At 52.8% G+C, this 25,744-nt stretch overlaps 1 protein-coding gene and 3 non-coding genes across 4 annotated transcripts; all 4 read right to left on the bottom strand.

Moving 5' to 3' along the window:
* Positions 1–326: 326 nt before the first annotated feature.
* NCL (nucleolin) lies at positions 327–8,365 on the bottom strand. Its single transcript, XM_030028673.2, has 15 exons — positions 8,128–8,365; positions 7,299–7,406; positions 6,382–6,682; positions 5,881–6,033; positions 5,246–5,431; positions 4,937–5,020; positions 4,546–4,681; positions 4,020–4,156; positions 3,426–3,552; positions 3,069–3,202; positions 2,573–2,708; positions 2,317–2,468; positions 1,679–1,805; positions 1,011–1,228; positions 327–805 (listed from the first exon to the last, which is right to left on the bottom strand). The coding sequence occupies exons 1-15, from the start codon at positions 8,143–8,145 to the stop codon at positions 726–728; spliced, it is 2,097 nt and encodes a 698-aa protein (XP_029884533.1). The 5' UTR covers positions 8,146–8,365; the 3' UTR covers positions 327–725.
* LOC115347812 lies at positions 1,359–1,497 on the bottom strand. The gene has a single exon (XR_003925623.1). It is a non-coding gene; the product is annotated as a small nucleolar RNA SNORA75 (small nucleolar RNA).
* Positions 2,103–2,179, bottom strand: LOC115347817. Its single transcript, XR_003925628.1, has one exon. It is a non-coding gene; the product is annotated as a small nucleolar RNA SNORD20 (small nucleolar RNA).
* On the bottom strand, positions 4,759–4,828 carry LOC115347816. The gene has a single exon (XR_003925627.1). It is a non-coding gene; the product is annotated as a small nucleolar RNA SNORD82 (small nucleolar RNA).
* Positions 8,366–25,744: the final 17,379 nt, after the last annotated feature.

The raw sequence follows: 25,744 nt of genomic DNA, 5'->3' as shown, positions 1-25,744 counted from the left end.
AGCTGCAGGGCCTTGGTGCAAGATCCAACTTACTCTTTTCAAACAAAGGAAATTAAAAAAGCATTTGGCTACCATGTAATATTACATACATCTTCAGTTAAAAGTTAAAAGTATGGTTGTAGGCGTGTTACCTCAGCCATCGTATTCCTCTCCTCCTTCCTACAAGCAAACACTCTAAGCATAGCACATGTACATTGTTGGGAGCTGACGTAGGCTAGAGCGAAGCAGGACACTAGCTGCTGCCTGTGACGTTAATGACCTTAAGAGAAGACTCAAGACAATTTCTCACAGCCCTGCTTCACTTAGCAGCACAGAAGTAACACGAACCAGTTTAGGTCCTTTAATCTGTCCAAGACAGGGTGCTGAAGCACAAATGATAAAACATTCTGCATTTTTACAGCAAAAATGCTACAGAAGTTTATAGGAAAAAAAAATATTTTTGTACATGGGTAAAACATTATAAATTCAAGACAACTCACAGACAAGGGGTAAATTCCCACATCTATCGCTCGTTTTTTAAAAAGTTCATTTGAATAGGCAAGCAGTCAAAATGGCTTGCTCTCTCTTCCTTGAAATGAAAATTGTATCTTCCAAGTGGCTCACAGTACTGCTTTGCATCTTGGAATGTCCTCCGAAGGCTCCGCCAAGATCAAAGGAGAATAAAAACCCCCGGAGTCCTTTCAGATAGTCTCAGAGAGCAGGAGAAGGGAAAGGAAAGGGGAAGTTTATTCAAACTTTATCTTCTTCCCTTGCGGCTTGTGATCTCCACCTCCTCCTCTGCCTCCTCGGAAGCCACCTCCTCTACCTAGAAAGAAAATTATTACAAAAAGCAGAGTTACAGGTATCCCTGCACAGATACCACTGCCCTTCCAAACCCATCCTGCCACAGGACAGAAAAAATAAATTCACATCAAGCACTCTGTGGTGGCACCACACCATAATCTCAAGAACAGCTTTGGGTTAATTATTGAGCATGCCCCCTTAGAACAGCAGCATTTGCCTCTTCTTACCTCCAAATCCTCTGCCACCACCTCTGCCACCAAATCCACCTCTTCCTCCTCGGCCTCCTCCTCTGCCGCCACGACCACCAAATCCACCGCCACGTTGAAATTCACCCTTTGGCTTGGCAAAATCAAGGATCACTTTGTTTCCATCTATCTCTCCATCCTCCATGGCTTCTTTAGCTGCTTTGGCATCTTCTGGGGAGCTGAAGTCCACAAACCCAAACCTAGGAAACGGGTTAAACAAAAGACAGTCAAACTCCACAAGCTGTAGCACCACCTACAGGTACTTGATCCCAATCCCTCCAGAAATGAACACCTGCACTTCTGCAACCACACAGGGATCAGGACCATGCTACTTGTAGAACAGCAGTGGCTAATCACAATCGATGGAGCCCCATTGTGAGTTTGCCAGTACTGAACAGTTAATATTCTTCTCGTGCGAATCCATAGGCTGCCACGGATTTGTCGGCAGGAAGGAGCTCATTGAGAAGTGAGCACGCGCTGCCCTCTACAAACAGACCCAAAGCTGTAAGCTCGTTCTGATTCTGTGCAGTTTACTAGCTTCATTCAAAGAATCACCCGCATGAGCATTAGAAACACCCTGCACTGCATAAATCAGTTAAAGCGAGACTTTTTGTAGCAACTGAACTAATCCCAGGTGAAGTTTAACATACCCTTTAGATGATCCAGTGTCTCTGTCTGTGACTATTCTAGCACTTATAGAGCCTTCAAATGATTCTCTTAGCGTCTCCTCTGTGGTGTCCTCAGAAAGGCCTCTGACAAACAACGTTTTGCTTTGTTCTATGGGAAGAGAATACATTCAGAGATCACCATGTCCGAGAGCAAGGCAACCGTCAGTTTCTTAACATCACACCCAGCTTGCACTACTGGCTTCTAGAACAGCTCACAGGGCTAAGGGGTTTGTTTTGAAGTAACAGCTCAGGCACCTGAAGAAGTCCTCGAAAACTTTTTCCGGACTGCAGTTACAACCTGACATCAAAGTATCTCCATCAGCCAACCCGGTACACTGTCAAAGTAATTTTTTTTTAAATAGATGCTTGCATCTTATCAATAGGGATGCTAACTGGACAGACACTGCTGGATCAGCACTTGACTATCTAGAGGACTTCGGCAATAGTTTCATCAGCATTTCAGATAATCAGTCATCATATCCAGCATACTTGCTTATGATGCAAGTCTTTCACTCCACAAGCATGTTTTTTCTTTTTAAAAAGCAGCCCTAAGTTTGCATGAATGGTACACTCTTGCCACAGCTGTCTCAAGATCAAGTGGTCAAATATGGAACACTTACGATTAAATCCTCCTCTTGCGTTCATGTTCCCTTTCTGCCATGCCGGTGAACTGAATTCCAATCTGATTGCTCTGCCTTCAATCTCTGTGTTGTTACAGGAATTCAATGCCTCTTTGGCATCCTCAGTTGTGGGAAATTCTACAAATGCATACCTATTTGGAGAGGAAGACTTCAGTCAGCCTGGGAGCACAAGGAATCTGTGGAGGTAAGTCATTCGCAATGCCAACTCACGAGTCGGAAGAAAGGCACAACATACCCTTTAGGCCTGCCCTGGTTGGTCTGTGGCATCTTGATGGAAGAAGCTTTCTTGAACAGTTCTTGGAGAGTCTCTTCTGAAGCAGCGTATGAGAGGTTGTTGACAATTAGGGTCTTTGACTCCCTCTCTCCACCTCCTATGGAGAAAACTCAGTGCTGTGAATGCAAGTTTGGAGAAGGAAAGCTCTCTTCCTCTAGTCACAGGACATTCTTTAGGGTGAGAGTAGTTGTTGCCCCCTCCCCACCTCAAGGTGAGGCACAAGGCTAAGTGCAACACTGTTTTGGCCACCTAGACTAGTTGTCCCCCCTTATCCGAAACATGCAGTAGAGACATGAAACGCACAGGATGCAGAGGACAAGTTAGGCAAAAGGTCCCTTCCTGCTAACTTAGTTTTCCTGCAGTGCTTCAAGTTGCTCTATCCCTAGCAACCTTCTGAAACAAGTGGAATTAAATCCTAAATGTCAATTGTATGCATGTTATTGATCTAGAAAAGTACCTTTCTGATGTTCTTGATGGCTCTTCTCACCAGTGAAGTCAATGACCATGGCACGACCATCAATCTCTGTGCCCTGCTTCTCCTCCAGAGCTTTGTTTGCCTCAGCTTCTGTTTTAAATTCAATATAGGCCATCCTACAGCACAGAAAAGCACATAAGCAAATGCCTCCTTCCAGGAACGACTAAGTTCATGAATGGTGGGGGAAAGGATGTGGAAGGAAAATGCTTTAAAAATTAGCATTTTCAGTATACCTAATGCAGCAGGTTCCTTAAGGTAGCTAAAGGACACACAAGCTTATCAAAATATGCCAAGAGTTTGAGGAACAGCAAATGTCGAACAGTCCTCTCAGCTACATACCCTTTGCTGTTCCCCTCCTTGTTCATTACTATTCGGATTTCTAGGGCATTTTCAAACACCTCTCTCATTTCATCTTCAGTTAAGCGGTAGGGCAGATTCTTCACAAACAGTGTTCTAGCATCTCTCTCTGCAAAGAGAGAACAGTTACTTTCACGTTGCCAGCTTAAAATCCCTTCTCATCTACACTGCCAGTTCAGTGAGAATCAGAGTTGATCCAGCAGAAAATAAACGACAATAAGCATTCACATTTTCCGAAGCTGAAAAAGCAAATATTATGAAAGTTAATTAGGCTGCCACTGTACTTCTTTTAAGGGCACCAAGTTCAGAAAACAGATCCTAAAGCTTCAGAAGAGCCATTTCCTCCTCAGCCACCCCAGCATGCACTATTTCTTGGGATCACATCTCCAGATATTCCAGTCTGAACTTGCATATCCGTTAGCATTTGAGAAACTGTTTATGATACAGAGCCCAAACCAGGAAGATCTGCCTTAAAAGAGCAGAATAGCAGCCATCAGTAACACTGCAAGCCTGCTCCATGGCCCAATTATGACAACTTCTTTGACATGGACAGGTATTCAGAATTATGGGCCGTACCTTTCTTATTTTCTTTCATCGTTTCCTTGCTCTTTGCTTTTTCCAGTTTGATTTCCAAACCCATTAACTTCTTTCCATTTAGTTGGAGAGCTTTATCCAGATCTTCAGCAGATGAAAAGTCTACATAGCCGAATCGCCTGAAAGAACAGTAACCTTACTATTTAAGCTGATCTATCTCTAGTAGCAGAGAACACAAAGAGAAACCCAGAACCAGAGAGGTCCCCACTGGTCAAGTTAGACTTAATAAAATAAATGCTAACTGGTCCACATAACCAAAACAACAGTAGAGAACAACAGCTCTGTACTGAAGCGCCAGCTCTCCCTTTAGGGAGATACTGTCTGAAAAAGCTGCAAGCCAGGCAAGTATTATACCTATATCAATACCATGCCTCTTCCAGTTTCCATACGCTATCAAGCAACCATCCCAGCATCCTGATGGGAACCAGCATCAGCACAGTTATACCTCTCCAAACAAGTTACTACCAATTAAAAGAAATAAGCAGCAAAATTCTACTGATGAACTCACTTGGAAGCACCAATTCTGACATCTAAAACTTCGATATTCTTCTTCCCAAAGAATTCTTTGATGCCAGTCTTCAGTTCTTCATACTCCTTGGTGGGGACCAAATTTCCCACAAAGAGGGAGAAAGCTGAAGTGGGCCCTTTAAATTAAAAGGTAATAAAGTTTTTTAAAGGCAGTTAAAAGCACTGGAAGCCAGACTCCAGACAGCTTTATTTAGCACATCAGTTTCTGCTCAAAAGTGACATCATACTTCAGTATTAAGTCCCTTATAATCATCATTTGTGCTGGAAAAAACCCCACTCAGCATCCCATCCCTTCACAGTTATATGCCTTGCCCAACAGTCCAGTAACAGTCCATCAAACAAGCATTGTCTGATGATCCCACACCACCTACCATCAGTTTTCTTTTTCTTGGCCTCTGGTGCACTTTTGTTGGCCATTTCTTTCTTCCTCTTTCCAGGTGCTTCCTTGACAGGTTCTGTGATAAAGAAAAAGCAACAAGACTGAGATATAAGTACAAAACAACTTTTTCTATACTGGATCAATACAGGAGCATTAATCTTTACACCAGTCATACGCAAGACCTTCTCTTGTCACTACAGCAACTGTTCCTCAGCCCAAAAGACCATGACAGGACAAAAATTTTGCTCAGGCATCTTTCCTGTTATTATAGAGTTATGGTCTCAAAAACATTTAAACTCACTTTCATCCTCACTTTCCTCTTCGGCATCCTCTTCATCCTCCTCCTCTTCATCGTCATCCTCCTCCTCATCATCCTCCTCATCTTCCTCATCTTCAGAGTCTGCCTTGGCTTTCACTGGTGCGGCCTTTGCTGGAGTAGGTTTCTTCACCTGAACAGGGGTTGTGTCCATGGCTTCATCTTCAGATTCTGAAACAAGTTGAGCACAAGATTTCAGACATGTTCAAGATTAAGCCCCTTTTGAGACTTAAGAAAATCTTAAGAAAAATAGTGTTTTTCATGCCTCCTTAAGTTTTTATGTTCTTAGGAAAGGCGTTTAATATATATTTGTAGTGTTTATAAAAGCTGGCTCTCCCTCAAGTTTTACTGCATTAAAAAACAATACCTGTTCCCCAAGAGTAAAAAGTTTTACTAGCAATAGGGAAATAATCACCCAGTCAGCCACATCTGATGGACAATAGTAGCCAGCTAAAATCAAGTGGGCACTAAATAGAGACAGACACACACTCTGCATCACTTGACTAATCCATTAAGTCACCCCCCCCTCTAGCTCCCTGTGTTTATTGGTTTAACATCTTCTAATTAAAAAAAAAAAAAAAAAAAAAGTGTCAGACAAAGTTTTCCTAAATCCCACATACCATCATCTTCTTCCTCATCATCCTCCTCCTCCTCCTCCTCCTCCTCCTCTTCAGATTCTTGCTTTGCTGGCACAACTGCAGGCTTTTTGGCTGGTACTGCTGCAGGCTTTTTGGCTGCAGGCTTCACAGGCATTGCTGGTTCCTCTTCCTCATCTGCACCAACAGTACAGCAAGTGTTTACCCGTACCACTCAGCCTTCAAACTTTACTAGTAAAGTACTTTGTTTCACAAGATTTTGCCAAAGTTCAGGAAAGAACGATCAGGAAACTAGAAGATGCTTCACATGCTGCATGTAATGCAGCTGCAGCCCAAGTTCTCCTCCAAACTTCACCAAATCCCCACCTTTCCTTCCTCACCACCTTTTAATCAATGAACCCCCCTCTCGCAAGTATTAAATCATACTAAACTTTCAATTCCAAAGGTAGTCAAATTCAGTGACTTGATTGGAACAGCTTTAGTCAACTTATACAAGGATGAACACATATTTCAAAATTAACTTACCAGAATCCTCTTCCTCTTCTTCCTCCTCCTCATCCTCATCTTCCTCCTCCTCATCTTCCTCGTCATCTTCATCCTCCTCCTCACTCTCTTCCTTCTTGGCATTCTTTCCATTTTTCGCTCCTTTGGTTAGGACAGCAGCCTTTTTAGGTGATGGAGCAACAGCCTTTTTAGCTGGAGTAGCCACAGTCTTCTTAGCAGGTGTAATTGCCTTTTTTGCAGGAATAGCGGCCTTCTTTGCAGGAGTAGCTGCCTTCTTGGCTGGTGTCACTGCTGCTTTTTGTTGTTTCTTCTGAGGGATCATCTGAAATACACATTAGTGTAAGACTTTTATCATGGCCCTTTAAACTACTATTACTCCAATGTCAGACAAATATATAGCAACTCCAACCTACAGCACATCCTTCTGACAGACTTAGTTTATGTTGAATGACGTTAATTGCCTATTCTGTTGAATTAATGAAGCTCAGGGCCAGTTTTTTTTCACACTTTTAACAGACTACTTATGGAACATTGAAGCATCTCCAAGCAGCCCCGTCCTGAAGCAAGACCAGTGATCTCTCTAGTAGCATTCAGTAGCTTGAAATTTTCAGTCTCGCATAGTATTTTTGCATGATAAATCACTTATTGCTGATGCTCTACTAGAGTAATTAATCATCCACTTGCTCATCGGTACTAGGACAGCCTTAAGATCCCAGCAGTCCTTCCAAAGCCTGGAAGTACAGACTGAGCAGCTAAGCTAGTTTTCCCCACGCTGCTTTTCTCTTACGAAATCCAGTTTATTCTTCAGCCACAGTTAACTGACAGACACCCATTGTTTTATTAATGCTGATTCTCTGTCACGTACTATGTACCCCCCAACCCTCATGACACTTCAGTAAACACGTGCATCCTTTCGACTTCATTTCTAGACCGATCACCTCTTCTCCGCTGCTTTCCTCTAGCTCAGACGACTCTTCTTCCTCGCTTTCCTCGACCTTTTTGGGGGGAGGAGCCATTTTTTTCTGTTTGATCTGATTCTTGGGAGTCTGAAAGAGACAGCGAGCTGTGAGGCGACCTTCCTTTCTCTGCTGGGCAGCGAGCAGCACGCTTAACACCGAGGCACCCCGCACACCTACGACCGCTCGCACCGGCGGACAATCGGCCCCACCACGTGGCGGCCCCCGCGGCCCCCAACGGGCCGGGGCAGCCCTGCTGCGGCGGGGGGCACGGACGGACGGACCCGGGGGTGCTCCGTGCTTCCCCCCCCCCCCCGGCGGGACGTTCCCGGGACGGGCGGGGGGCTCCCCGCGCTCCCACGTGCTCGCTCTCCCCGGCGCACCACGTGGCCGCGCCGGCGGCGTAGCCCCGCCCCTCCCCAGGCTCTGCGCGCGCTCCCACGCGGCGCGCGCCGAGGTGCGCCCCCCCCCCCCCCCCTTCACACCTCCCGCCCCCGCCCCGCTCCCCCTCCCGCGGCCGGGCCCCCGTGAACGGCAACACGGAGGAGAACGGGACGGGACGAGGCCCCGAAACCGCTCCCACCGACCGCGCGGCCCCTCCCCTCGCCGCCATCTTCACGGTGAGAGAGCGGAGGCCTGGAAACGGTCGCACGGCCTGTGCAGACGGCAGCAGGAAGGCGGCCCGGCTCTCCGCCCCCGCTGCCCACCCCCCCCCCCCCCCCCCCGCCATCGCCATCCGTCCGCCCCGCCATGGCGGCGGCCGCTCGCTTCCCGCCTGGCGGCTGAGCGCGGCCCCGCCCGGCGCCCTCACCTTGGCGATCTTCACCATGATGGCGGCGGTGCCTGGCGGCGCAGGGGCGGCGGCCGAGCTGTCTCGGGAGAGGGGTAGGCACGTCCGGCGGGGTGGAGGCGAGGAGCGGAGCGGGCCCCGGGCGGTCGACGGGAGCGGCGGTGAGGCGCTGGCGACCCGGACCGGGGACTGAAACGAAAGAGCGAGCGCGGGCCCCTTCCGCTCGCTTGCCTAGCCCTCCGCCGCGCCACGCCCCCTCCGCCCCCGCTTCAGCCAATCGCCGCGCGCGCCGCGCCGCCCGGCCAATAGCCGCCCCCGCCCCTCGAGCCCCTCCGCCAATCTCCGGCGCTTTGCGATCAGCCAACGGGAAAGCGCGTTACAGCCGCCGGCGAGCGAAAGTCTGTGAGGTGGGGGGCGAGAGCCGGGGGGAAGCGCTGCCCGTCCCGGAGGAATCGGCGTTAGCCAATGAGAGGGCGGCAGCTCGGCGCCTGCGCCCTGATTGGGCGGCGGGGCTTAGCTGAGGGTGGGCGTGGCCGGGACCGCGGGAGAGCACGTGGCGATCGGCGGGCCACGTGGTGGAGCCGGGCCGGGGCCGGGAGGGGGGTCCGGGGGTCCCGGCGGTCCCGGCGTCGGGAGCGGGGTGCCGGGGCCGGCTTCCCAGGCCTGCCCTGCGGCAGCTCGGCTCCGGGGACGGAGCTCGGCCTGAGCACGCTTCTGTCTTTTCCTTTGGCCTTGGCAAAGGGACCGGCGCTGGGACCCCCCCAGCGCTGCTTCTGCCACTCCCCTCCGCACCGCCCCCCGGCATCCCCTCCCCGACCCTCGGGAGGCACTAAGCCTCCTCGGACAGCTTGAAGCAGCATCCCCAGGAGCTGGTCGGCGTGCAGCTGCTGGAGTTGCAGTTGGCACCGGAGTGCCTTGCAGCTGCCACCCTCCACTAGCTCCCGGTGGGGAGAAAAGGCCCAACGCTGGGGGAAAAATAAACCTGTGCTTGCCTGGTTACTGCTTTTGACTTCATTCATTGAAAGAAGACGCCAGCTTTCTCCCTGTGGAGTTTTACCCCAGTGGCTGTAAAGTCGGGGTAGGAACGACCCCAGGGCAGTGTACAGCACCCCTGTTTAACGTGCCAGTCTGCTGGCAGGGCTGGGGGCTGTCTTGCCCCTGCCTGATACGGTGTTCTTCAAGGACCTGGGTGACGTCTGTTGATGGCGCTTCCCCACTGCCCTACATCCCCTCCCACTTCAAACTGGGTGTCCAGCCAGCTCCTCGGGCTCCTGACTCACGCATGTGTGACTGCAGCAGTTTGCTTGAGAGAAGCCCTTAACTTGGGGAACACGATCCTAGGGAGCCCTAAAGAAAAAAAACAAACCCGCAGACTTTCAGTGAATGTAGTCCTGCAGGGCCCTGATGGCCTTGAGGGGACACCCCTGGGTTGCTCAGTGCCATGTGAAAGCAAGAGACACACGGTGGGTGAGGCAACATACCTGGGTGTCCTGGTGCCTCTTTCTCCTCTGCTGGGTGAGGAGAGGCAGCTTCTAAGCAGGCAGAGCCACAGCTGAGGGCACCCGCTCACAGAGAGGTGATGGGATCAGAGGGGGACACTGCCCATGTCCCAGCCCTGGTCACACACACAGGCAGATGGAGAAACCCCTTGTACAGGGCAGCTGGACTCTGAATTTGAAACTGCAACGTCTGGCTCATGTCCCACTGCGTGCTGCAGGAGCCGTCCCCAGGTGACGCAGCGACACAGACTCAGGGTGGCCCATGGGGATGCAGGGTGATAGAGATGGAGGAAGTAGAGGCCTGGCAGGAATTTTTAACTGTCTGAAGCAATAGCTGATTGTACGCTCCTTACCGTGCCTGCACGTGGTGCAACAAAATCCTGTATTATCATTGCTCATACAGCTGTGCTGCCAGTGCTGGGGCTGGCCTTGGTTCCTCTCCATGCAGCGGGAGGACTGGTTTGCCATGGGAAATGGACAACTGTTGCTTCAGCCAGGGGCAGTTTTGGCAGCCAGGACACTGCATGTGTCTAATAACCTGGTGCCAGCGGTGGGATGAGCAAAGGGCTGGGCTGGCAGCTGGCCAGCCTCGGTACCCTGGCAGAGGACATCTTGGTGTGGCCTGTGCTCCATCTCTTCTCCCAGCAGTGTGCTCAGCTGGCAGGTTGCCCTTGGCGCTGGCACCTCTAAGGCTGCAGCAGGACCCAGCGTTTGGGCGGAGGAGCGCAGCACCCGTGTGCAGAGGAGTGAGAACCAACGCTGCCCGCGGCACTGCGTTAATCCACGCACCGTGTTAATCCACACACCGTTGAACAGGTCCAGGTATGGCCTGACCCTGCCGGCCGCTGCTGTGGCTGTAAAGGGCCAGGGATGCCACAAGGAGGAAGGTAGCCGGGGCACGGCAGATGCCGGCATTTAGGCCGGGCTGTTCCCTGTATCCCACCTGCGGTCAGGACCTCCTGGCAGCCCTAGCAGCGGGCAGGAGGCTGCCGAAGCAGCAGCAAGGCCAGCCTTTTTCTGTGGACACACCACATTGCAAGGCTGTCCCAGCAGCACAGCACAGCCCTGCTCCTCTGCAGGCACCGCCAAAAATTTCGGGGCCAAGGGAGGTCTGCCGAGCAGCATCAGTGAGGAGTAATTTGGCCAAAAGAGCAGGTTTAACAGTTCTATTTGTAGAGTAAATGTATTTTAGGTGCTTTTATGGCTGTCTCTTGTTGTAGCATGTCTGCAGCTTGGGAGCATCGATCTAATTCCACAGTTAAAGGGAATTTAGCTGGTTTAATGGAGACCCCAGGAGGGATATGCCAAGGATTCACAGTTTCTCGCACAGCAGAGACTCATCCCCCGTGCTTCCCCCCAAGCCTAGCAGCGCTGGGGACGCCTTGCCCGGCTGCTGCTGCCCAGGGCTGGGAGGGAGCTGGGCTGCGAGGCGAAGGCAGCTCCCCAAAACCAGGCAAGACGGGTGACCAGCCCGGGGAGGGAGTGACAGCCCCATAGGGACCCTAGGTGAGGGGAGTGAGTGTCCCCAGACGTCCTGTTCAGCCTGTGCCCGGTCGCAGCTGCGCGTTTCCACTAGATGGTGACAAAAGGCCGCAGTGCCGGGCCCGAGTGGGAGCCCGCGGGGTTACCCTGGCTCCCCGAAACACCCCTCCGTGGGTGCAGCTGAGCAGGAGATCCTGCCCTGTCTGCTGCATGTCTCCCAGGAGATGTCAGAACACGGAGGAGGGTCTGAGACGAGCCTTGCATTTGGTACCCATCTGATAAAAGCAGCAGCCAAGCACAGTCAGGAGAGGAAAAATTTTACCTGTGGCTTGTGCAGGCATCTGGTGCCAGAAAACCATCTGGGACCTCCAACCAAACACCCTGCAGGTGCCCAGAGAGGGGGGAAACGGGCTAGAAAAGCCATCAAATGCGACCCTGAGTTGCCCAGCCCCAGCCTAGTTTCCCTGGCGTCATGGCTCACCTGCTATGTGGTCTGAGCAGTGGCCTGGCGTGGGCATGGCATGGCAACAGTGACAGCAAAAAAAAAAAAGCAAATTTACTCATCTCGGGTCTAGGCACTGCTTAAAAACTCTTGAGCATCCCAATGTCCCACCAGCAAAGCCCCTTCCCCTGCCACCCATGCCCACCTCACCCCATCACGCTGCTCCCCTGCCCATCGCCTGCTGCCAGCCAAAGCCACCCCAGCAGGTACTGCAGAGCAGCTGATGGACAGTAACACAGCAGGACCAGGCACACAAGACCCATCCTCTCACTTCCCAACCACACACCTCACCTAAATACCTGGTGGGTGGAGAAAACTCTCCCCTTGCTCTGATTAATGCAGGGCATCAAATGAGAGAGGACTGTGTTGTACCCTAATTAAACCTTTTCTTCGTTACCCACCTGGCTGTGCCAATGGGAGAGCCCTCAAGGAAGATGAGTGTGAAGTGGGCACAAGGTTTGCCATGAGAAATGGCATTTAATTTGAGCGGCCGCATGCCAGCCCATGTCCTGCAGCTTGAAATGGGCAGCTCGGGACCTGGTGGGTGGGCTGCAGGGGTGAAAGTCAATGGTGCCTGGCAGAGTATGGGATTTCTTCTCTGGGGAGCACCCTTTCTGGAGGTGGGATGCTGCAGGGCTTGGCATGGGCCCCTGGAGCCAGACACACCCTCTGCCCCTCCAGCTGATGGTGGGTGATAACCCAGCACATCCCTCCGGGATGAGGCTGTGCCATTTGCTGAGGTTTGTGACAAGGAAATGTCCTGGTGACTCACACGGGAAGTTTCATATATGCAGCATTTAGTCTCTCTGTGACCTCTGAGGATCCCTCAAAGCGATCATTCTTGGTACCCTGCAGAGAAAAAGGGCTTTTCTATTTCCAGAAGAAGCTGATTCCCCTGAGATGTCCCTTCTGCCAGCCCCATTCCTCTCCCTAACACCCCTTGCCTGGAGTGGGCAGCAGGACCTTGCAGCCTGCCTGTGAGCCCCCAGCAAGACCATGCAACCGCCCAGGGCCTCTGGGCCAGGCAGGACTCCCCTCCAGCTCTGCTTAGCAGGAGGAACAAGTGCAGCCCTGGAAAAAATGGTGCAAGAGGGAGAGAAGTAGGACTGAAACAAAGAGGACTTGCATTAGGTGTGAGATAAAGAAGAGAAACCAGGCTAGGCATATGTGGAGCAATTCGGGTGGTGAGAGGGGAGCTTGGAGGCACCCTCCTCTCCTCCATCTGGACAGAGAAGGTTGGTGAGATGGGAACAGGGAGGCATTTCAAAGCAATACATGCAAATGCGTTTATAACCCACGGGGAAGCCAACCTAGGGAGAAGTTACAGGTGATCCCAGTTCAGCGATCCCAGGCCAGCAGCCAGCGCACGTCACCGCCCCACACAACTGCACATCTCCCTGGGCTGCTCCGCAGCGCTTCAGAAGGTTTTGCAGGACTTCTGTGGAGACAGCCCAGAGTGGGAAGCTCCTCTTTGCACAAGGCGTTTCTGTGCATCCTATTCATCTCCCAGAGATGGAGCAATAGTGAACAGGATCCAGACAAGCGCCACGTCTCTGGGGATGACTGTCGAGAGATTCAAGTAAAACATCTGCAAACTGCTTGTGGCTCAGCACATCTGCCCCTTGGCACAAGCCCACGGTGCAGTGACCCGGGGATTTGCCTCTGCTCACTCGCATTTTACCTGCTGGAAGCTCCCTCTGCTCACAGCCTTGTATTGGGCTATTTCCATTTCACAGCAGCTCCTGGGCATGGGGCCAGCAGAAGGCAGACGCTCTGCCTGGAACAAAACCAAACGAGGGGATTTTTTTTCTTTTTTTTTTTTTCCTTCTCAAACAAAAAACTGAATCTTTGTTGACTCCAAACTGGAAAAGCAGGAGTCTCCCTCCACTCCCCCCATTTTTGTGTTTGTATCCGAGCAAGGAGGATACAAGTGTTTGTATCTGAGCTCAGCCCTGCCTTGGGAGCTGCGTGCGCCCACCGCTCAGCAAAGACAGTGAGCAGCGTGGCACAGCAAACCGGGGGCTTCCCTGTGGCCTTACCTCCAAAACCAGGACATAGCTAAATGCAACTGGGGAGAGCAGACCCACGGCATGCCGCTGATCTCAGGGCCCCCCTTGCAGCCCCCAGGCACACACACACATGTGTCCCCAACATAATGTGTCCCAGCCTCTGCCAGGGGAGCTGGCAGGTCCCTGCCATCAGAGACGAGTCAAAACTGCCCTTAGAAACAGGAATTGGCTCCAGTGGCTTCTTTATCTTAGTGGGAAATGGTCTGATGTTTCCCCTGGAGGTGCCGTGCTGTGTTGTCCCAGCAAAAGTTGCCTGCTGAGCCCCATCCACAAGGTTTGCAAAGCTCCTGCCCCAACTTGCCAGCATGAGGGACCGGCCACCCCAAGGGCTTTCCTGGTTGCATCGGGAGGTCCAGCCACGAGCTGAGCTTTTTGCAAAAGGTCGCTTTGCACTTGACTGTACGTGCAGAGCTCAAGCGACCCAGGCTGGCGTCGAGCTGTGCAGACCACCCGAGAGCCCGGGGAAGGTCAGAGCTTGGGATTCACGAACACAGCACAAGGGATGCTGAGGCCACCCAGCTTTCACCCTCCGCCTGCCATTGTCTCTCCAGCAAGCTCCATCAAAAGGAGGTTAAAAATAAGGGCTGGAAGTACTTCCCCAGCCCGGACCACTCTCAAGCTGTTTGTGCCTCATCCCAGCAGCACGTCAGGCTGTTTCACTTACCAGCTCTTGCAGTGGAAATTCCCACTGGCAGGGTGTGAGTTAAAACCACTGCTTTCAAACTTGCAATGACTGTAGTTAAAAATAAGACTCAGAGCAATAATTTTCCCACTGTTGGTGTTGTCAGACCCAAAACCTGGTCCTGAACAACCCAGTGGTGTCTCATTAAGCTGGGTGAGCGTGCGATCATGACGTCTGCATTCTGGGAGGGAGGCGAGAACATTGTTTCTTGGGGAAAAGTCCTCTCTTTCCCATTCCTTACTAGCCGTCAGCTCATCTCCCTGTGCACAAAACGGCAGAGGAAGCTTAAAGAAGACTGAAAATTACACTGCATCTCTCCTGCTCGGTTTTAATTGTAGAGCAAAGAAAGAAGCCCATCGATTCATCCAGCTGGGTAATTAAATACTTAATGCTATTGACTATAAAGACATTATAGTTCAGCAGCCCAACACTAATGCATTAATAATCACTTATATCATGGTGAGGAAGGGGCACGAGCTGCTCCCCAGGCACATGGTAGTTAGGCGGAATGGGAGCTTGCAGTGAAAATCCTTAGGACCTGAATTAGTGCTGTGATGACCTGCAGGAGCGAGAGTTTCTCCTGGGGAGCTTGGGGCCAAGGAAGGGCTAGAAGGACTATGGAGGGGGCAGGCAGCCCCTACCCCAGGGAAGCCCCCCCAGCCCTGTGATGGATGGGCAGTGGGGATGGGGGTCTGGGCTCCAAGCACCAGTGCTGCCCCTGGCACAGCTCTGAGATGTTATCAGCCATGGGATCAAGAAGATAAATCTGAGCAGCACAACCCTTTTATAAAAAGCCATGGCGCAAACATGAGAAGGGTCTGCCCACCTCCTGCCAGGCTCTGTATTTCCAATAATTAGTTGGCTGCTTTAGCATATTTATTATGCAGACTATGTGGAGCACAGGGCAGAGCCTGCACACTGCCTGGGATTAACCACATCAAAACGTGGCCGAGTGGGCACTGCTCCAAGCCAGAGAGGGTGATTTCCTCGCTGGGAAAGGTGGTGTTGACCCTCGGAGCATGGCGTACTGGTGGGTACTGTGTACTCCCGAGGGGTCTCGCCCAGCAAAGGATAGAGATTGCTATGGTGGCTTCACAGCATCCCACCTGCAGGGACTTTCAGAGCCCAGCATGTGGAAGGAGTCTCATCTCCCATGGCCAGGCAGGCTGGATGAGCCCCATTTACAGAAGGTGGAGGAAGGAAGGAAGGACCCACAGCAGCATGAAGAGGGGACCCTTCTCAAGACCATCCTCTGCTGAGTTTTTTCCCACATCTCCATGAGTGAGGCATTGCCCCTCCAGCCACAACATGCTGGATTAACCCAGCACCTCACCTGCAACCCCTTTGAGGGACAGAGCAGACATGGCCCCAAAAGCCACCAGAGGCACAATTTCCATCCAAGCTCTCGAAGCCATGTCAGCATCTCCTTGCCCAAGGATAAGGAGAGACGGCACAGCTCTTCCTGACCTCTAGCATGAAGACCAAAAGCACTTGCAATTTTCTCTGAGCAAATACAACTGCAGATCATGCTGTCAAACCCTTATTTTATTTGTTTCTCTGGTGGCTCTGCACCATTTGCCTTCATTGCTTTATCTACCCCATGCCATAGTCCAATAATGTAGCAGCTGTCCAATAAAAGGTCCATTAATATAATTTACAAGTAGCTGGCACTTTCTGCCTTGCCTGGGAGAATGGACTCCTTAGGTACCCTGTTGCTTGGAAAAAGGGTTTTTTTTTTACAGTTATTCTGAGCAGGATAAGTAACCTCCAAGCACTGTTTATTGCCTGATTTAGCTTCATAAAGTTACATTTCTTCCAAAGATTTGATTCATGGCTTGAAATCCAGCCTCTTTAAGCGTATTCCTTTAAAGAGTCTTGAAAAAAAAAAAAAAGGCTGGAAAGAAAGAGAAGGGAAGGTGCTTTCCTACAGCCTCCCGGAATGAGGAAGAAAGTGCCTCCAGCTCTTTGGGAATGGCCAAAGGGGGACACTGAGTCAGGGGAGGAGGAGCGCCTGATGCTCCCAGTCTCCCACCTCACCAGGTAAGGCAGCCCTGACTCGGTGAGCTGCCACATTTCCTCTAGAAAAGTCTTTCTGAGACCGAGGTTAGGCTAAATACATACCAATGTTGGTACGTATGTGCGTATAAAAGCCTTGCTAAGGGTTTTGGGGGATATCAGGAGCAAGACGTGTTTCCTGAGGAGGCTGGGCCGGTAAGGGAAGCACGTTGCTGTTGCTGGGTCTCGGCACCCCTTTGCTCTGAGGCTTCAGGACGTGCCTGTGCAGCAATGGGCAGAGGTCAGGGTCTGTGCCATGGAGCAGTGCTCGCTCTGCACACTTTTTCCGGAGCAGAATGAATCATCACTGCTCTGGGTGCCAAACCCAGCACCCTCTGGGCTGTGAGCCTCGTAGCCTCGTGCCTAAACTTGCCGAAATCGGTTGGGGCTCTTGCAAGGTGGGTAGCATCATCCTGCACCTTTCGGCTGAGGAGCACCCAAACCAGTCCTGCCGCCTTGCTGGGGCTCACCCCGCGCCCGCATTCTCACCATGGCTCGGGGCATCAGTCCTGGGGAAAATGAGCTCCTCCGCACAAGGCGCTTCCCACGGCAGGGCCAACATCACCCAGACCTTGAAGGTGATAAAACACCCCTGGCAGGTGAGCCACAGCCTGGGAGGGGGCTAACCTGTCTGTGAAAGGAGATTGTGCTGGGAGAAAGGTCCAGAAGGGAAAGGGGGAATTTCAAGGAAAGCCCAAACGTCTCCAGCCACAGCAGTGCTAGGTTTCTTTATTTAAATGGGTTTTCCTTGGCCTTCAGTTTTCAAGCTGCTCCATCACATTGCAGGTGAAGGCTGCCTGTGCACAGAGAGGGGACAGGCAGTTTCCGTATGGGACTGGCCAGAGCCCTCCTGCACACCAGGGCAGTGGCAGCGCAAGGCTTAACACGTACCCTGGTCTCACCATTCAGCTTCTGCCAAAGCCTTGGCCAAAAACCTCCCTGGGGCTAATGAAATGATCCTGCAGATCATCGGCCAAGCATGGGGGACTGAGAGCTGCTCCCACCCCAGTTAAAGGCAGGGGACACGAGGGCATCCCAGGTCCCTGCCCTGGACACTGGCTTTGCTGGAAAACTAGCTAAAGGCAAATCTTAATGGGTCTAAAAGAGCACCGAGCTGTACTTACACTGTCATTAGTGCAGGATTTGTGCAGTGCTGAGTAGCAGAAACCTTCACCCTATAGGTATTAAAAGGTGCATTTAGCACTGAAAGGACCAGAGGGTGCAAAAATGCACCAAGCAGGGAGAGTCCCGCTTTGCTCACTCATATTCAGTCCTCTCTCCTTTCCCCCAGTGCCTCAGACCCAAGGGGGTATTTGCACAAAATCAGAATCTGTTTTTCTACCTCTGTTTCTGCCTTTCTCTCACCTGCAGAAAGGAGATCCTCCTCCTGCTACTGCTGAGGCTGGAGCAAAGGCAGCAAACTGGGGGGGGTTCAGAGGGGACAGCAGCAACTTGGTGGCTCGTGGCAAAGCGCCCGGCTGTTTTCTGCAAAAAACATTAAATCCTTCTCTTGGGGGATGAGCCTGTTTTTGCAGGGATGGCACCGGGCACAGAGCAACTTCTTGGATGAGGGAAAATTAAACCAGAAGATCCTGAAGATGCCGGCAAGTGCCCGTCGGCCACATCACACCCATGAGCGTCCCAGCTGCTAAAAACAGTTACCCTGGGGTGACCTGTGAATTTGCACCCACTGGTGCCACAGCACAGGAGAGGACCCATCCTCAGTGGCAAGGAGGGAACGTGGCTGAAGCAAGCCCCTTGGCAGAGCGGGGCTGCGGTGTGACCAGGTCTCCCTGCAGCTTGTGCTTGGAGATGCTCCAGCTCCCCTTCGGGTGCTAAATTGAAAGGATACCACATTGTTTGGCCTGGTCTTTCCTATTGTTTTAAACTGTTCTCCCAATTCCTGGCTTGAGCACAGTCACACTTTTTGACCAGAATTATCACTGGCACAGAAAAGCCGGGCATTGGAATGGGGCTAGAGATCCCCAAACCTGTTTCTAGTAGGTTTGGGCGGAAAATCATGAAGGATGCACAGGGTGTCTCACCGCTGACCTGAGCCTCTCCCAACCCACACGTGCAGAATAAAATTGCACAAGTGTCGGCCAAAGGCCCAAGGGGGCCCTCGAGCTGTTGTGCCAGGGGGATGGTAAACTTTTGGGGCAAGGAAGCAGACCAGGAGCTGAGAGGAACAGCAGGCAGACACAGAGACCTCTGGAAGGCTGGTGGTCCCAGCAAGGGAGGAGATGCTTCCAGATATGACCCTTCAGACCAATCTCAGCTCCAAGGGTGGGTGGTTTCCTACTGCAACCCATGGCTTCTGGAGCAGGGTTAAACTCTGCTACATCTCCCAGTTACATCTGCACAGGGACGATCAGCAAAGACGCACAAATCCTCTTTCCAGGAGGAAAAACCTTTAAACACTTCAATTGCCACACTCACCCATCCTGACTGGGTGCAAACAGGTGCTTTTCAGTCCCATTATCACCATTCACTGTGTTTTCTTTCTTTTAGCTTTTTGCTGTTGTATATTTAATTCAACTACCCACCACACAATCAGTAGAAATCATTCTCATCTATCTCCCTTCCTCCATGGCAGGGGGCTGAAGAAATCCTTACCCAGCCTTCATCTTGCGGGGCTCCCAGCTTACACAGATGATGCTTTTGCGTGGCACTTGCTGCTGTTGTGTTTCAGGCTCCTGCCAGATGGACTCACCACCTGTGAGCTGGGATTGCTGCAGAAAAATAGAAATGAAACCCAGCTCAAACCATTTGCTTTTCCATCTGTGCAAGGCGGTTGTTTAAATCAGCCCCAGCAGAGAGGTTCGGAGCTGGGGCCAGGATTAGTTTGGACAAGTGAAGAGCTGGAGAGAGATGTGGATCTTACTTTAACTGTAGCAGAAATCACTTGAAGACACCAGGAAGAGCAAAGAGCTCTTAAACAGAGGGCCCCAGACTATGGTGCAAATATCAGGCAGTACCTGGAAAAAGGCATCTTGAGCTTGGGATTGCTAACAGGCCCCTGGGATAGCTAGGAGCTGTAGGTGTGGGAGAGAAGAGCAGGGCAGGCAGCAGTACTACTCTCCCCTGTTCCTCATTAATACAGCACTAAGGCTTGATGGTCTCCTAAATTATAATGACTTTCTTGTCATTAACTTGATTTCTTTCTAGTGACAGCAGCAGCGAATTGGTCCCAGCTGTTCTGAGCATAGGATTAGAAATTAAAAAGGAATTAAACCAAGCCAAGTGTTGGAGGGGTTGATGTGTAGAGGAGGGGTGTGTGTGCTTTGGGCTAGAGATAATCTGAGGGCTGCAGTAATGGGGGCAGTGGGAGATGCCAGGAAGGGAGAAGTGGGGTCAGGGCTTACATTTCTCCCTGCAAGCAGGACACTGAAAAGCAAACGCCTGCCGCAGTGGGGTCTGGCCAGGGAGGGGACACCCATGTGTTTGCTGAGGCCACAGCCTTGGAAGAGGACACGTGGAGACTGATGGGTCGTGGGGTCTGGCCCAGCCAAGAGACACAGGTGGCAACATGTAGGGATGTTTTTGGGGTGAAAGTTGCCTGAAATCAACTTGAACCAACAAGCCAAAAGTCCACCCTGAAGAAAGCAGGACCTTGTCCACCACTTGTCATAAACCTGCAGTCCCCCTGGGATTTCCTCCTCCCAGGAGCGTGACCTGGCTGGGGGACAAAGGAGGGCAGTGCTGCTGAACTTCTTTCTGAACCTGCACAGGCAAGTGTCGGGCAGCAAAGGTTTTTTTATCAGCCATCCCTGCAGAGGTCAGGCACAGGAGCTGAAGAAAACTGGATTTATTTCTGTGTCTTTATTTTCTGCTGCCTGTTGGCAGCTCCTGCACCTGCCTGCCTGCCAGGGCGTGGAGAGGGGCTTGCTTGGGGAAGCTGCTCTGTCCCATCTCTGCCAAATATCTGCTGGGGACCTGTGTCCTCCCCTTCTGGCAGCCCCAGGCTGATTCCTCTGTGAAACACAGCTTTTGGCCTGGCTTTTAGCCCCAGGGCCAGCTGGGACCATCCTGTGCATGATGCGAGTTCTGGGGGCGGGAGGGGATGTCTCAAGCTTAGTCTCAGCATCATTAACGTGAGATGGTTGTTCATGTGAGACAGTCACTCTACCTGCCCAGGAAAGATAACAAAAAAGATGTGTTTGGCCTCCGGATGCCTCTCAGACAGCTTTCTCCAATGTGCCACATTAAATAGTCCCGAACTGAGAAGGCAAACTTGCCCTGGCTGCCATGATAAGCACAAAGAGCGATAAAACCCTGTAATTAAAGTCTGCTGCTACAATAATGTTGCAGCAGAGACAGCTGGGGTCTAGCCCTGAGCATGGGTCCATGTCTTGGATTTTTACTTGTTTTCATTGCAAACTCATTTTGGGCAGTACCCAGGTACTGCCAGGTGCTTTGGGTGCCAGGAGAGAGGGGAAGATGCTCTCTGGGCATGGCGGAGTGGAGGAGCAAGGGCTGTTGTTCCCTTCCTGACTCTGTAATGCAGACTGGGTCCTTAGCAGGAGCAAACGCCCTCAAAACCACATTTGAAGAGGAGCTGAGCTTATAGAAAAGCACCCAATCTGTGGGGAGGCATTTGTCCTTGAGGGACTCCACCACCACCCTGGGGAACTTGTTCTCACATTTCACTGGTCCTAAATATACATAAAACTAGACAAAAGTTAGCTTTTTCCGGTCTGGGCATCCCAGCCTTCCTCTTCATGCTGGAATTTCGTTCTACCCCAAAGAGGACTGGAGAGCTGGTGCCCCCCTCATCCCCCACAGGGGACCAGGGCAGCCTCCTGGGACATGTATGCAGGGGACCCTAAGCATGGCTTTTGTGGGCTGTGGGGAAGCCCCTTGCAGACTGTTTACATCCAGGTCAGTCTTGGGGTCCTCCACTTGCACTCCCCAAGCCCTGGGGACCTGCTCAGGGATGATGTGGGGGCCTTGGGCTGAGCCCAATCCCCCCAGCCCTGCTGGCAATGGCAGCCAGTTGTTAGCAGTCTCTGCTTGCCCCGGAGCTCTGCCATCCAGCCAGCTTTAAACCACTTACCAGCGTGCTAATTATGCATCACTTTCATTTCTTAACCAAAGTGTCCCCATGAACCAAATTAAGCATCACACAGGCTCCTCTGACATAAATTCTGTCATTTTTAGCAGCAACACGTTGCAACAGGAGAAAGTGTGGGCTAACCAGCCAGTCTGTCTCTTCTAACCCGTTGTGGTGGGGTTTTAATTCTGCATAGGTGATGCTTGTGAAGGTGCCTGGTGGCTTTTATGGGCCACTTTCCCCCTGAAATTGTCCCTGTACATTGCTGCTAGGCTGTGGGGAAGGGCACTGTGCGTCGCACCTCTGTCCTTTCTGTCACCCTGCCATGGGGACGGTGGGATTTCAGGCAGGGAGGTCCTTGAATAGCATACAGACCTTCACTTCTTGCAGATGCCCTTTGCAGATCCAGCCCCACTGTGTCACCTCCCTGTGTGCTCTAAGGTGGGGAGAGGTGGGGTACAGGGAGCCCATCCCTTCCCTGCACGTGGCCTGGCCCCTCCAGGGCTGTCGGGTTTGCTGTGACGTGGAGAAGACTGTCCCCAGCGCAGGTGACAGTCACACCACACCGCAGCTGAGTCAGCCCGAGCATCCAGAGCCGTGGCTGAGCTCCTCCATGCAGGCCCTTGGGGTGGGCTGTGCTTCCCACGCCGCCTCTTCCCAGCCTCCCGCTCACCTCCCCGCAGCACGCAGCTGCCTGGAAAGCTGGTTCCTACGTGAGCCCTGGTTCTTTGGGAAGCCACTGAGGAGCTGGGTGGGAAGACGGGCTGCCTTCGGTGTGTGGCTAAAAACTGAGCCCATGGGTGTCCCTGAGGAACAGAATCAAATCCTACATATATTTCTCTCACTGTCCATTTGTCCTCCTGCCTACCCCTATGCTGCCTATCAACAGTCTGTAGGCACTAGGTGTTAGCTTTTCACCACCACCAGTATCCTGCAGGAAGACAAATAATTTAAATGTGGTTCAAAAAGCAGCTTAAATCAGTGCTGAGCCCAAACCCAGCACATCCCTGCGATTTCCTGACATTTATATTTCCCTGCTTCCCTGCTCCCCTCACGAAAGCTGGGATCTCAGTGGGAAAGGCTGCTGTGCCACATCCATCGCCGGGCAGCCTGAATCCACCCCACCGCCCGGCCCCAGCCAGGGATCGCTCGCTCCCAGGCACGCAAGAGCTTTGCCAAATTCACGCTGTATGAATTTTCCCCATACCGTGGCTGTGTGAAGGAAGCAAAAAACAACCCTTTCCTTGGCTTATTGAAGAGGGGCGGCAAAAAATCTGCTGGCATTCTCTGGAGCCATCTATCACGGCTCCAAATATGTGAGGCAATCGCTGTAAAACTTGAGTTTGGCTCTGTAAAGGAAAAAAAACCCACCCCATGCCTGTTGCAAACAACCACAGCACAAAAAAAAAAGCCTTACAAGGCTGGGGCAGCCTCATAGATGGATTGCTTTTTAATCCCCAAAGCTACAGTGATAAATCTTTTTACTGGAAGCTCCAGAGATACCGTGTCACTCAGGGCGTGAGGCAGTGCGGGGCAAAAACAGCTTCATGAGCTGCTGGGAGAGAGGGGGTCTCCTGGGAGCGGGGCCGGAGGTGATGGAGGAGGGATGGGTGCTCGCCGTGGGGGTGCTGAATGGGCATGGGGGTGGCAGGAGGGTTCCCCCGGGGCTGGGAGTGGGTGGTTAGGCAGGAACTGGCCGTTGGACGGACACTGCCGTCTATCTGGGAGGACAGATGGACGACTTTTGGGGAACAGCTCTTTGGAAACAAAATGTTTGGAGAGGAGATGGTGGCGTGGAGCCCGACCTGGCCGCGTGCTCCATATTGCAGGGACAGAGAGATGCTTCCCCCAGCTCTGAGCAAAGACTTGGAGCAACAGCATCCGCACACTCCCCCCAGCTCCAGGACCCCCAATGTCCCTCTGCTCTGTCCCTTCCAGACTCCCTTGGGTCCTGAAAGGATCGTTTAGTTGGTGAGAACTCCCAGGCAGTGTTTTGGGATCCTCCTTCCCCCACGGCCATCCTGAAGCGCTGGTCGTCCCCCTGGCCAGTTACACGGGTGGGAGCAGTGGAAGCAACTCGTCCCATCCCTGTCTTCTGCTGCCTCCCCCACCCAGGGCTCTTTGCTTCTATACCACCTCACCAGCAGGAATAACCCCTCTAATTTGTACCGGGAAGGTGGCAGGGGACAAGGCTGACCCCGAGGGCACAGGGCAGTGGGGAGCATCATCCTTGGAGCTAACAGGCTCTGTAATTCCCTTCCTGGGGGCTGCAATGAGCCCGAGGCAGGCAGGAGCTGGCAGCCACTGCCTTCCCAGTGATGGAGAGGTGTAAAACCCTCTCCGTGAAACCATTCTCTCCCAGGAGATCCGTTCCTTTTTTATTAGGTTTCATGCCCTGACTGCAGCTTTTACTAAAATTAATTACGGGGTTAAAGGACTTGCCTGGGAGCCTTTGATTGCAGCATCTCTCTTGAGCCTGGCTGGCATGGGGTACCCAGGGACTTGGGCTTGTCTCCACATGCTGTCGCAAAACCCCGGCCAGGGGAGCAAAGTTTGCCTGCACATCTCCACCCAGGGGGTGCCACCGGCCGTGCTGCAGCTGCGCCTTTGGTGAGCCTTCGGGATGATTTTCAGGGTGATCCCTGGCCCAGCTGTGCATGAGGGGCAGGAGGTGGGGCAGCCCCCCGCATCGCCGCCCAACTCACCGGGGCCTCAGCAGCACATTCCCCTCCTGCATCTCAGAGAGGGGAATTTGGGGTAACTGAGGAGGACGGGGAGTCCCAGATCAGGGGATGGCAGGGCAGCTGGGGACACAAGGCTGGATGAAGGCAAAGCCAATGCCTCACCTTTCTGGCTGCTCTGAACTCCACTTCAGCTCCGCTGAGCCCCAGGACCCCCCAAAAAACCCCAGGGGGGCACACACTGTCCTCTGGCACTGATCAAGGAGCTTGAGCTGGAGCGGCTACAGCTAAACCCTTGCACAGCCTGGCTCCTCACAAGCAGGGGGACAAGTCCTCCTGACTCATGGCATGAGGGACCCCGAAGGTCCATGCAAGTGGCTGTCACTGCGTAATAAAATGCTATTGACTGTCTATTAAAAAGCCATTTTCTGGAGATTTGCGGCTGGGGAAGCGGCCAGGTGAAGTGAGGTGGTGCAATAACAGCCTTCAAGGAGGCATCAGTCACATCCACATGCACAGCAGTGGTGAGGGACCCCACATGGCTGCCAGGGTGTTGTCCCCTGCCAGGACTATCAGTGATGGGAGCTGGAGAGGGAAGGAAATAGATGGTTCTCGATGCCCTTGGCCACGCTGACTTCCTCTGGAGAGAGGCTACAGGCAGCCGGCAGGACCCTGAAGTGCAGCCCCACGCCCACCCTCACCAGCAGCACCCCACAAGGACCGAAGAAGGGCTTTGCCCACAGCAGACACTGCTGTGGGGATGGGGACTGGGGAGGGGAGCCAGCCACACTGCCCCCAAGCCAGGGATTGGGTCGATGTGGGCAGGAGAGAGTTTGCAAGTCCCAAATCCTGCCCATTCTTGTTTGCTAGCCTGGCCGTGGCCCATGTGATGTGCTTAGGAGCGGCTGGAAGCAGAGCAGCAGCAGGCAGAGATGCCCCTGCCAGCGCTCTGCCTGGGGCTTGCTCCTCTGGTATTTCTGCTCGGGTGCCCAGGCAAACCCCGCTGACACATCCATGCTGCCCAGGGGCACGGCTGCGGGATGCTGAGCCAGGGGAACCTTCCCGGCTGGCTGCGGGGAACTGGGGAAGTCATGCGAGGCAAGAGCTCAAGCTGCTCGGACAGCCCCTCAGGTGGCATTTCGGAGCCTCGATATTTCATCCTGTGATAGGACCTGGCGTGTGCCGGGAAGTCAGCGGCATCGATCTCAGACAGTAAATCGATGGGTCCTTCCAGCCTGGGGGAGTGCGACCAGCCAGCCCATGCTCCCTGGCATTTTCGTGACATTTACCAAGCTGCGTGTCTGGGGACAGATTGATCGCCACCGCTTCGAAGGCAACTCCCCCTCTGCAATGGCCCCAGCCCCAGCTCGGCCTCAGCATCCCAGAGGTGCGGAAGGCTGCGTGCATGTCGTTCATCCCTTCCCTGCCATGCCGTGCCCTGAGCCCTCCCAGCCCTGTAGACCCGCCGCAGCAGCAGAGCCCACAGGCAGAGCCGGTGGGACACCCCTGGTGCCCATCACCCTGGCACGTGGCCTGCCCATCACCCCCCAGAAGGGTGGCCCAGGTTCAGTCCTGTGCTGGGAACAGAGCTGGGTCCTGGGGGATGCAACCGGGG

Source organism: Aquila chrysaetos, chromosome 10 (assembly GCF_900496995.4).
Source record: "Aquila chrysaetos chrysaetos chromosome 10, bAquChr1.4, whole genome shotgun sequence".
Classification (NCBI taxonomy): domain Eukaryota; kingdom Metazoa; phylum Chordata; class Aves; order Accipitriformes; family Accipitridae; genus Aquila; species Aquila chrysaetos.
Note: the sequence above shows the minus strand (reverse complement) of the source record. Positions and strands in the feature narration are given on the sequence as shown.

Coding starts and splice junctions, on each gene's coding strand:
- NCL (XM_030028673.2), bottom strand. Junction 6,034..6,381: donor AGAAGAGGAAGAGGATTCTG/GTAAGTTAATTT, acceptor CTGTTGGTGCAG/ATGAGGAAGAGGAACCAGCA. Junction 2,709..3,068: donor CCATCAAGAACATCAGAAAG/GTACTTTTCTAG, acceptor TTTTCTCCATAG/GAGGTGGAGAGAGGGAGTCA.